The sequence below is a fragment of the Gymnoscopelus microlampas genome (genome assembly GCF_963454915.1).
Source record: "Gymnoscopelus microlampas genome assembly, chromosome: 1".
Classification (NCBI taxonomy): Eukaryota; Metazoa; Chordata; class Actinopteri; order Myctophiformes; family Myctophidae; genus Gymnoscopelus; species Gymnoscopelus microlampas.
In genome coordinates, this window is record NC_139962.1 from 60783579 (window position 1) to 60795343 (window position 11765).

The following is an 11765-nucleotide window of genomic DNA, read 5'->3' on the forward strand; positions in this document are numbered from 1 at the left end:
AAGAAGCAACCCAAAAGCAGAGCAAACTAGAATGCTATATAGCCCTAAACAGCAGTGGTGGAAAGTAACTAACTACATTTACTTAAGTACTGCACTAAAGTACAATTTTGAGGTATTTGTACTTCACTTGAGTATTTACAATTTACAATACTTTTACTTCTACTCCACTACATCTCAGAGGCAAATATTGTACTTTTACTCCACTACAATTATTTGAAAACTTTAGTTACTAGTTACTTTTCTGATATAAATGATGATATTATAAAGCATACATTAACCACTTTAGCCCTATTTTATACATGGGCTATTTGAAAATAGCAGATCTACAAGCTCACAACGTGTCGCATCACAACGCGTTGTGAGCTTGTAGATCTGCTATTTTCAAACATCCTAGTACTTTTACTTTTGGTACTTTAAGTATATTTTGATGCCAATACTTTTGTACTTTTCCCCAAGTAACATTTTGAACACATGGCCTTTTACTTGTAACATATTATTTCTACATTGTGGTATTGCTACTTTTACTTAAGTTAAATATCGGAGTACCTTTTTTCACCGCTGCTAAACAGAGAATACACTGTGGCAGAATACCTGAGCATCGTGACCGACCCAAAACAAAGAAAAGTCTTGACCAGGTAGATCGGCTATTTTCAAACATTTAGTACATTTACTTAAGGTACTTTAAGTACATTTTGATACCAATATTTATGTACTTTTACTCAAATGAATTTTTGATTCTGGACTTTTACTTGTAACGGAGTACTTCTACATTGCAGTATTAATACTTTTACTTAAGTAAAACATATGAGTACTTTTCCCACCACTGCGAGCGAGGCTCCTCATGGCCAGATGTCATTGTCAGAGCTGATAACTTCATATATTGTGATCATTGACTGTTTAGTCAGAGAGATATTTTGCTGTACGGTGCCTTGTGTATTGATTCTCCCTCTTAATACAATGTCAACTTTTTAAATTTGAGAACCAGCCTGTGTATGTCTCATCCTTTTTACACTGGGTTTTCAGCTGTTCAACTTCAAATAGTTTTGATTAACATAGAGCAGGATTTACAACCCTTATCAGCTCCGTCATCAGCTCTATCAATTACCATCAAATAAAATAAGAAGAATAAAAAAAAAATACTTTAGCAATTTCCGGAATATTGTAAAAATGTATAGTTCATTCCACATAATAAACACAGCATGTACACAGCACATGTAATGCACACAGTCTACACAGTAATGTACACAGGATGTACACAGTACATCCGTGTTTAATTTAGACATGTAAACCACATGGACACATAAGGGTAACTCTCTGAGTTAAATTAACACTGAGGATTTTACTGTGTATGTGACACACAACTATACCCACGTTATTTAAAGTACAATGACTCTTTGGTAGATGTTTGGGTTGTGTACAGTTATTACTCTGTCAGGATTTAACCCAAGCATCTGTGTCATTTTAGATTTTAGCTATTATGTATATAGCAACATAGGTTTTCAGAAAACTCTTAGGATTTAGAACAGTAGTTTAGAACAGTGGTTCTCAAAAATAGCAGATCAACAAGCTCACAACGTGTCACTTTGTGATGCGCTGCAATCTTGCACATCTGCTATTTTTGAACAGTTTTGAATAATTTAGATTTTAAAACACAAATCTTCTCTTCTGGGGTCCCTGGCACAACACATTTTCAGATGGGGGTCCTTGGCATGAAAAGGTTGGAGAACTACTCATAACTGCATAATAAGAGATGTTCTTCATGCACATGTGTTCAGCTCCATCATCCTCCCCCCCTGTCTCCACTTCAGCACCTGTTAATCACACACACACACACACACACACACACACACACACACACACACACACACACACACACACACACACACACACACACACACACACACACACACACACACACACACACACACACACACACACACACACACACACTAATTAAATATATTTCCTACAGCTATTTCTATGGCAGTTACCATGTCTTCATCATCATCATCATCATCATCATCATCATCATCATCATCATCACCTGTAAGCTGAGGATGAGGAAGAGGACCAGTCCCACCAGCGTTCCCATGACAACCACAGGAAAACTGACTGGAGCCGCTGCTGACCAATCAGAAACCACGTCCTGTCCATCAGAATGCACCTCTAGTGGACTGTGTTGTCTCTGAGCCTCTGAGACTGAACACTGTGAATGCTCTGTGCGAGAGAGAGAGAGAGAGAGAGAGAGAGAGAGAGAGAGAGAGAGAGAGAGAGAGAGAGAGAGAGAGAGAGAGAGAGAGAGAACGTGAGTTCATGCACCTTATGTCTTACCTCAGGCGCTTACGGCACCGGATAGATATACGGTACTATGTGCAAATATGTAGATAATTTGTTTGTTTTTAATGAGCTCTACCCCTCTCCCCCCCCTTCTTCTTCTTCCCTTGGAAATAACTAAAACGATGGAGCTTGCACAAAAACAAATTTCACCCACTGTTTTCCACCTGTAAATCTGTGATGTGACAATTAAGTTGATTCTGATTCTGATTCTGACACAATGTCCATGGAAAATGTCTTGCATGGAGGGAAGATCACATTCACTGATGCCCTTGGCCATCTGGGCGCTGATTTTCAACCTTATCTTCATATAATTGGTCTTCACTAATGCTCATTATTATATTACATAATCTTCATATAATTGGCTTTTACTAATGTTCATATTAGTATATTCAATTATACTTAAAAGAAAACCACCTGTGGTTTCTCATTTTATTGAGATGTGAACGCTAACGTGTTTCGGCCGTAGTTAGCGCGTTAGCGTTCACATCTCAATAAAATGAGAAACCACATCTGAGCCACTGTCTTGCAACTTTATTTTGGAGTGCCGCTTTTTTCCACTTAGGTGGTTTTCTTTTGAGTTATTTACATAGCTGAGCACCCACTGCCTAAACTAAGAAGGCATCCAGAGGAAGCGCACCGGTTTTCCTTTCTTATTCAATTATACTTATCTTCATATAATTGGTCTCACTATATTATATTATACATATCTTCTGTTTTTTAAATCCCACACTGCCATGAACATATACGTTTCTTTGGAAAACTCACTTTATTTTCAGCTCATTCATTTTCAGCTACTCCTCTCTGTTTATGGGCTACACGACAGAGCTGAGGCAAGTGGTCTCTATGAAAAGCGGGTCGTTGCCCTCTATTATTCACACAGCGGCCATTTTGGTATTTTTCATTGAAGAAACTGGGTGGCAACGGGGTGGCATTTCATTAACTTAATAGCAAAATGGCCGCCGTGTGAATATGGTCTATTGGTATAGCGTACACACCAATCTGTAGCGCAGCAGTTAATGGGTTTCACAGCATAGGTTATTGTCACGTTCAGTGTGAAAGGGCCATCAGAGAAACAGCACTCAGATCAGCGAGAGCGGCCAATACGCTCTATGCACAGCAGCCATATTGGAAAGAAATTGGGCCTCTTCTTACTTCCTTCACAGGTGTTACCAATGATACTAATGAACGGCTCTGTTCCATTCTGGGCAGGGTGCTGATATCGTGCATGTTGGCTCACTAGAAACACTCCATTTTGGTTCCCAAATGGCCCCTTATGGTGGGTGTCTAACTCTGAGAGTGTACATTTTGGTTCCCAAATGGCCCCTTATGGTGGGTGTCTAACTCTGAGAGTGTACAAATGGAACCAAATGGACCCGTAAGGGTCCATTTGGTTCCATTTGTACACTCTCAGAGTTATGGGCAGGGACGCTTCTCCCTACACGCACACTACGCAGGTTGCGTGGGGCCCCGCCTACCGCCGATCAAAGAGGCCCCCTCTCCGCCCCCTCCCTTCAGCAGAAAATAACGTGCATTACTGCGTTCACATCAGCGCAGGCTGCGCAGCACACTAAAACCGAAATAAAGTAACAAAAAAAGTAACTTTATCCGCGGGAAACCCGGAAAAAATCGTGCGCGCGCGCGATTTTCATGCGCAGAGCCCCTGTGGAGTCTAAAGCAGCACTGGTTATGGGGGTCCTTGAAAAGAAGACAAACACTATGCCACACTAAATGGAACAGAGCCTTAATTACTATCATTGGTAACACCTGCGAAGGAAGTAAGGAAGGGGCCCAATTCATTCCCAATATGGCTGCTGTGCATACAACCTATACGCCTACACGTACACGACAGGGTTAGCCAGACTGAAACTTGCTGCGAGTTTCAGTCTGGTTTCAGACTGGTTTCAGCCTGTACGGGCGCCTACAGTTTGCACTTGACTGTCACCATGATCCTCTGCATGGCTTTGTGCTTGAGGTCAGTATACAGTTCCCATACCAGGCCCCACACTCTGGCTGCAGAGCTATGCAGACACATGCTTGACGTGTGCGTGTGCGTGTGCGTGTGCGTGTGCGTGTGTGTGCGTGTGTGTGTGTGTATGCGTGCGTGTGTGTGTTCTTACCTACTACATGTACGAGCGTTCCGTTGCCAACGGTGCGTCTATACGGGGGCGGGTACACCATCTCTACCACACAGCGGTACATGTCTGTGTCGTTAGGTCTCAGTCCACTCACTGTCAGTCCCACACCGCCCTCTGCCAGCCTGGCGTGGCACTGCACCTAAACAGCATCAATGCATGGTGCGTGTCAAGGGTGTTATGTTCTACAATCAAAACAATAGAGATGAGAGATACACAGTAAAACTCTATTTTCATTATTATTGAAGTTCTTTTTTGAAAATGTCTGAAAAATCTTTGATTTTTGAGGGGAAATGTCAAAATTTCAATACAGCAATGCATTTATATTCAGAAATGTACTTTGTAATTTTGAATACTTAAAGAGGTGGTGCCATGGTTTTGCACTTTTTCTGTTTTCCATGTGTCTATGAAGTTGATAGAACTTCATTAAGCCCCCTGGTGGTGTTTTTATGGTGTTCATTATCATAACATAACAGGTGTGGGCATGAGGAGGAGGAGGGACTAGGACAGGTGGGTGGTGCTAAGGTGGTGGAGGAGGTGCTAAGGTGAGAACCAGGTATACTTAATGAACTGGAGGCGTGTCCACATAAAAACATAATTTAAACCATTTCTGTACACTTTTTTGAAAAAGATCTTCCTCCTAGTATAACCATAATACCTGATGATTATGTTTTAGGGGGGGGGGGGGATCACTGGAAATCACGGCACCCCGTCTTTAAGTCATTTTAAAAGTAACTACTCAAGTACAAATTTGACAGAAAAACGTTCACTTAGTAGTTGAGTAGGACCAGGAGTATGTATACTTTTGACTCAAGTACTGGGGTTGAGTAGGCTAGTAGAGCTAGTGTAGAGCAACTGACAGGAGAAATTGAGAACAAAACAAAACAAAAAGAACAACACCAAACAGATGTCACTTGCCCGCAGGTTTTCTTTCAACCGGGCTACTGTTAATGTTGGAGGCCAACCCCAGAATACGCATACTATGGTTCCATCCATCCATCTATCCTTCCATCCATCTATCCTTCTTTCCATCCATCCATCTATCCATCCATCCATCCATCCATCCATCCATCCATCCATCCATCCATCCATCCATCCATCCTAACCTGTCCCTGCTGAGTTGGTTCTCTCTCCTCCTGATCCAGGATCAGATGAAAGGAGCACATCTCCTCACTGCTGTGGAGCCCTTTCAGCACAGACACCCTCACCTGATGGAGGAATAGAGGTTATTATAGTTAAGTTATATTGTGATTTTACTTATATCTTTGACCAAAATCAAATCAAATCAAATCAACACATTTATTATTGTTAACTATTCTAACTAACTAAAACTAACACATGTACAACAGTTAACTACTGCTAGGTAAAGCTAACACATCTCCTTTCAGCGCAGACACATGCACCTAATGGAAGTAGAAGCAAGGCTATTATAGCAAACAGTCAACTTAATTGTATACATTGTATTGTATTAACATATTCTACTTTAGAGTTTAGACAAACTAACACTGGCTTTTGGATTAACAAAACAAAAAAAGCATAGCTTTAATTACGACTAACTCAGTGGTTCACAACCCTTTTAATTTCAATGGTTCCATTTTGTACACTATCAGAGTTACAGACCTGTAAGAGTCCATTTGGTTCCATTCGTACACTCTCAGAGTTACAGACCTATAGGGTCCATTTGGAACGCTCTGAGGGAACCCTGAGGGTCCCTGGACCCCACTTTGAGAACCACTATACTAACTAACTTAACCACTTAAAACGAACACATCTCCATTCAGCACAGATACACACACACAGAGACACACAAACCTCCGTGGGGTCCCTGAGGGCCTGGGAGGAGTGGCCAGAGTGGACTTGTGGGTGGAGCATCCAGGGGGGGCGTGGCTGGAGGAGACAGCTGAGGTACGCACTGCCATCATCACTGTGCACTCTGTATGGCTGCACCACCTTCACACCTGTACACACACACACACACACACACACACACACACACACACACACACACACACACACACACACACACACACACACACACACACACACACACACACACACACAAAAGTATAATAAAAGTTATTATACTTTTATTACATTTTTCAATTGTTTTTATTTGTATTTTTGACATTTTGCTTTCAATTTCAGTTTAGTTTGAATTAGTTTTTTAAGCAGGTTTGCTATTTTAGTTTAGTTTTAGTTTTGAGTTTGTGGAAAGGCTTAGTTTTAGTTTCGTTTTCATGAGTTTTATTGTCATGTGTTTATTATTGTTGTAATAGAGGCTAGACTAAAGGTAGTGATATGTTTGGTTAAAACTAAAAGTGTTTTTGATAATAGGTTAAAGCTCTATATTAGGCTATGCATTGCTATAGAGTGTTTGTTCAGTAACAGGTGTCACCCCCCCCCCCCCCCACCATCTCTTTAGAAAACAGAAAATACATTTTCAGGTGGGTTGCAAAATGTCAGCCAATCAGGAGAGAGTACCCATTTGTCATCTTCATTTTTATAGTGTTCCAGTTCCAATTCTGTCTGCTCATTTCTTTGTGTCATCACTTGTCTAATCTGTATCCTGTGTGAGTTCACTCTCCTGATTGTATAACATTGGTATCCTGACCTGAACATGCATTTTGTGTTTAATAAAGAGCTGGAGAGACATGGAGTCTCCTGTTACTGAACAAACACTCTATAGCAATGATTACTATCAGAATATAGAGCTATTTAACACTTATCTTAACCAAAGAAAATCACTTACCCTACCTTTAAATACATTGGAAAAAATAGGAAAAACAGTCGATCTACAAGCTCACAACGTGTCTCAATGGGAGCTTGTAGATCAGCTATTTTCACTATTGTCGAATGTTTCTCTTTTTTTTCAAATGTGGTCTATTTTTTAAGACTATATTGACAAATATTCAAACTAAGGACATTTCAGTTAATGCAAATGTTTTGTCGATACTAGTTTTCTTTCTTTTCTTACTGCGTTAGTTTTAGTTTAGATTACTTTAATAACCTTGTCAGAGACACATGATTGATAGCTGTCAGACGCACATGATTGACAGCTGTCAGAGACACATGATTGACGGCGTCAGAGAAAGACAGACAGACAGACAGACAGACAGACAGACAGACAGACAGACAGACAGACAGACAGACCGAACGAACGACCGACCGACCGACCGACAACAGCTCAATCTAATCATGCAGATGATTTAAAGCTAATACACAGCGATATCCAGAGTCTTAATTTTACCCTGTTAGTGTAAAATTGCACACTATTGATTCAAATCAAATTAGAATACAAAATTGAAGTATTCTTTTTCCAGTACTTTTACTTTTGGCACTTTTAGTACATTTTGATGCCAATAATTACTCAAGTAAGATTTTGAACACGGGACTTTTACTTGTAACAGAGTATTTCTACATTGCAGTATTGATTATTTTACTTAAAGGTAGGGTAAGTGATTTACTTTTGTTAAAATAAGTGATAAATAGCTATATATTCTAATAGTACTCATTGCTATAGAGTGTTTGCTCAGTAAAAGGAGTCTTACAGGTCTCTCCAGCTCTTTATTAAACAGAAAATGCATTTTCAATGCTCTCTCCTGATTGGCTTAAACTTTGTCACCTACCTGAAAATGCACTATATTCCGTTTACTAAAGAGCTGGAGAGACCCCTGTGACCAAACAAACGCCCTGTAGCAATAATAGGCTCAATGCACAGCTGCCATATTATCACTTCCTTCACAGGTGTTACCAATGACACTAATGAAGGCTCTGTTCCATTTAGTGTAGCACAGTGGTTTCCACGACCCCCATAACTCTGAGAGTGTACAAATGGAACCAAATGGACCCGTTACACAACTGTAAGGGGCCATTTGGAAGCCCATGAGGGTCCCTGGACCCCAACTGTAGACCAGTGTTGTGTTCTAGTTTTTTTCTGAAGGTATACGCTACGATACGATGCGTGTGGTCCAAGGTATACGCTCTCGCATTTTCAATGGATGAAATGGTTATTAGACTGTATACGCTTCTTCTCAAAATAATCTGGACTGTGTACGGCGTATACAGCATCTGACGGTAGAACACACCACTGCTGTAGACCCACTGGTGTAACAGAGTGTTTCCAGTGAGCCAACATGCACAATATCAGCACCCTGTTTGACCAGAATGGAACAGAGCCTTCATTAGTATCATTGGTAACACCTGTGAATGTCTTCATAATATGGCTGTTGTGAATAGAGCCTATTACTATCAGAATATAGTACTTTAACCTTTTTAACAAAACAAAACAAAAATACAAAAAAATATCACTTATCCTACCTTTAAGTAAAAAAATGTGAGTACTTTTTCCACCACAGATGATCTGTATACTCACTATTTTTTATTTTGATGTACTCACCACTGCATGTTGTCAGGTAAAGACAGACAGACGCTATCACCGTCCACACCGCCATTATTAGTCTAAATAATAATAACCAAAAAATGATTCTTCACTGAGGAGCAACGCAGCCAAAAATGCCAAAACCCAAAGTATGTACTGTTCTGTAAGTGTCAACCGTAGCAGATCACACTCCTCTGGCTGATCACAAGTACAATGCCCACGCGCACTGTGAATTATAGCAATACTCTACATTAAACACAAAGTTGACATTTATACTCATAATAAAACCATCTCACCTGTGATGGAAAACGGTGGCTGTGACATCAGAGGAAGTGGAAAAACGGCAGCACAGTGCCAGTAAAAAACACGCCAGCAGGCTCTGCTCTGCTTTGCTGTGGTTTTGCCATTTTTTTAATTTTTCTCTGTCTTTCATCCGTCATGATGGAAAAACTACAAATATCACATAAACGCCTCCGCCAACCAGCTCAACTGTACAGCCGTGTGTCCGTCCACTTTAACCTGAAGCCGATTCTACATGTCTCCTAAATCTCAACAGTATTCTGAAAAACGTATGTTTCTATATCAGTGGTTCTCAAACTTTTTCATGTCAAGGACCCCCAAATTGACACTTATTAGCCCGCGGACCCCCATTTCAAAATATATGCCAGGGACCCCCATAAGAGAAGATTTTTTACAGCTCTAGCAGTGATTCTCAACCATTTTAATTTCAAGGACCCCCAGTTTGACATGCATTAGGGCTACAGACCCCCATTTAATGGCATCTCTATCACTTGGACTGCAATTTCAATTGTAAAATCTATGTCAATTTAACTCTGAGAGTGTTCAAATGGAACCAAATGGACCCGTTAGGGTCCATTTGGTTCCATTTGAACACTCTCCGCTATCCGCTACGCCAGCCTAACTATCAACTCCATCCTTGAATCCATGTTTCTACATAGCCTTATACAGCTCCCTCAGATGCTCTGAATTCACCACAGCCAACTCCACATGCACCTCAATTCTCAACCTTGCCTTTCCGATCGAACCATCCATGACAATGACACTGTTGTTTTCACCATCACACAGAGCAAATCCCAAATCCTGTCCAGCCCTTTTACGAACCCCTGGTCAATTACATCCACACCAAACAATTTCAACATGCCCAACCCTCAGATCCATATTCATCGCCGAGTCTGCCAAAATCCTCACCATCTCAGGATTCTCAGCAGAGAAGTTTTCATTCCATTCTCTACGTGTCGACACAGCTTCCACTGCATGTAGCCGAGGCCTCCAGGACCACACTGTCCAACTGCTAGTAATGAGGTGATCTCTGTGAGGACGGCGATCACGGACAATATTCCAAGATTTTTCAAAGGTCGCCAAAATCGCCCGTTTTCGCTGGCAGTAGCGTCACACTATTACACTATTACTCTGGCAGTTAAAGAGTTAACCGTTCTCAATGCCGTGGTTCCTGACGATAAAAGCCAGGTGCTCGCGGAGAAAAAAAGTTATATAAAAGTGTCAGTGGTGCTCCTGAATCCAGCGGGATAAAAAACATGAAAAAAAAAAACCTAAGACATAATCTGGGCACTCACAAATTTTAAAGAGGAGAATGGCAACATGTTTCGACCGTCAGGTCTTCATCAGGGCAGGAATAAATGCAGCACAAACACACTCTCATTAAGTAGTGTTGAAAACAAAACAGCCTAGTCAACCTAGGTGCATAGCAGTTACTAGAGCGTAATTACACAAGAACAATCACTCAATCAACAACTAGGAGGCTGCATGTGAGTGCATGACTCCCAGGTAAATTAACATAATTTAGAACATGAAATACCTATATACCAAACCACAACAAATAATAATGCTATACTTTAATACATCAAAATCACAATATAGCATCATAACAGAAGAAAATCAAACACAAATTGGCAATGGTGTAATGTGTTCTATGCCCATGATATTCAGGAGAGGATGTCATGAACTTGAGTAAAATGTCTGGCTATGGGATAGTTGTGGGTCTTTGTGCGAATGTCAGGTGGGGTTCTGGTTCCTGACTAGTGAAAACAAGGCAAGGGACTGGGAAACCATTTGTTAAAAAATTACGTCTTTCGAGAGATTATGGAGTCCTGACTCTGAACTGACTGCCGTTGCGACGTAGATCTGCTATTTTCGCCAAACATTTGCCTCAGAATAGGAACACTGGGGCTCATGTCGTTTAACAGTTCAGGTAAATGACCACGTCACCGGTGACGAATCAGACTATGAACTGCAATTCATCAAAACCTCACCGCACTTCATTCACTCATGCTAATTATAGGGTTATGTTAAACGGCGGAAATATGTGACACATGTGCTTAGTGCTGACAGCAGTGGTGCAAAGTAACTTAGTACATTTACTCAAGTACTGTACTTAAGTAGGCTACAGTTTTGAGCAATTTTTTACTTTGCTGGAGTAGTTCAAATGTTCAGTACTTTTACTTCTACTCCACTACATCTCAGGGGCAATTATTGTACTTTTACTCCACTACAATAATTTGAAAACTTTAGATCCTAGTTACTGTAGATTTTGATTATTATTACAAAACATACAGTAACCACTTCAGCCCTATATACATTGCGGCCATTTGAAAATAGACGATCTACAAGCTCACAATGCGTCGCGATGTGACACATTGTGAACTTGTAGATCGGCTATTTTCAAAATATTTATTTTGGAAAACATGTGAAATGGGACATTCTGCATAATTAGTACTTTTGCTTTTGGTACTTTAGGTACATTTTGATGCAAGTACTTTTACTCAAGTAAATTTTGAATTCCAGACTTTAACTTAAAGGGCAAGACCACTTTGGTAGAGGTTTGGGTTGTGTAGTTACCTTGCCATGATGTAACTTTAAAGGTAGACAAGAAATCAAAA

General features: G+C 40.5%; 1 protein-coding gene across 3 annotated transcripts; it reads right to left on the minus strand.

The window, feature by feature from the left end:
* Positions 1 to 1163: 1163 nt before the first annotated feature.
* Positions 1164 to 9266, minus strand: cd28 (CD28 molecule). Of its 3 annotated transcripts, none has more exons than XM_084064466.1 (6): positions 9144 to 9266; positions 6282 to 6427; positions 5576 to 5677; positions 4455 to 4611; positions 2045 to 2217; positions 1164 to 1811 (listed from the first exon to the last, which is right to left on the minus strand). In XM_084064466.1, exons 1-6 carry the CDS (start codon positions 9169 to 9171, stop codon positions 1758 to 1760), a joined length of 660 nt encoding a protein of 219 aa, XP_083920592.1. In that variant the 5' UTR covers positions 9172 to 9266; the 3' UTR covers positions 1164 to 1757. The 3 variants fall into 3 exon arrangements, with proteins under 3 accessions (XP_083920592.1, XP_083920591.1, XP_083920593.1); XM_084064465.1 differs by lacking the exon at positions 9144 to 9266 and adding an exon at positions 8866 to 9075; XM_084064467.1 differs by lacking the exons at positions 1164 to 1811; positions 9144 to 9266 and adding an exon at positions 8866 to 9075 and having other exon boundaries at positions 2057 to 2217; positions 4459 to 4611.
* Positions 9267 to 11765: the final 2499 nt, after the last annotated feature.

Coding starts and splice junctions, on each gene's coding strand:
- cd28 (XM_084064465.1), bottom strand. CDS start 8,920: ATGGCGGTGTGGACGGTGATAGCGTCTGTCTGTCTTTACCTGACAACA. Junction 4,612..5,575: donor AACCAACTCAGCAGGGACAG/GTTAGGATGGAT, acceptor GATGCTGTTTAG/GTGCAGTGCCACGCCAGGCT. Junction 1,812..2,044: donor TCCTCATCCTCAGCTTACAG/GTGATGATGATG, acceptor TGTGATTAACAG/GTGCTGAAGTGGAGACAGGG.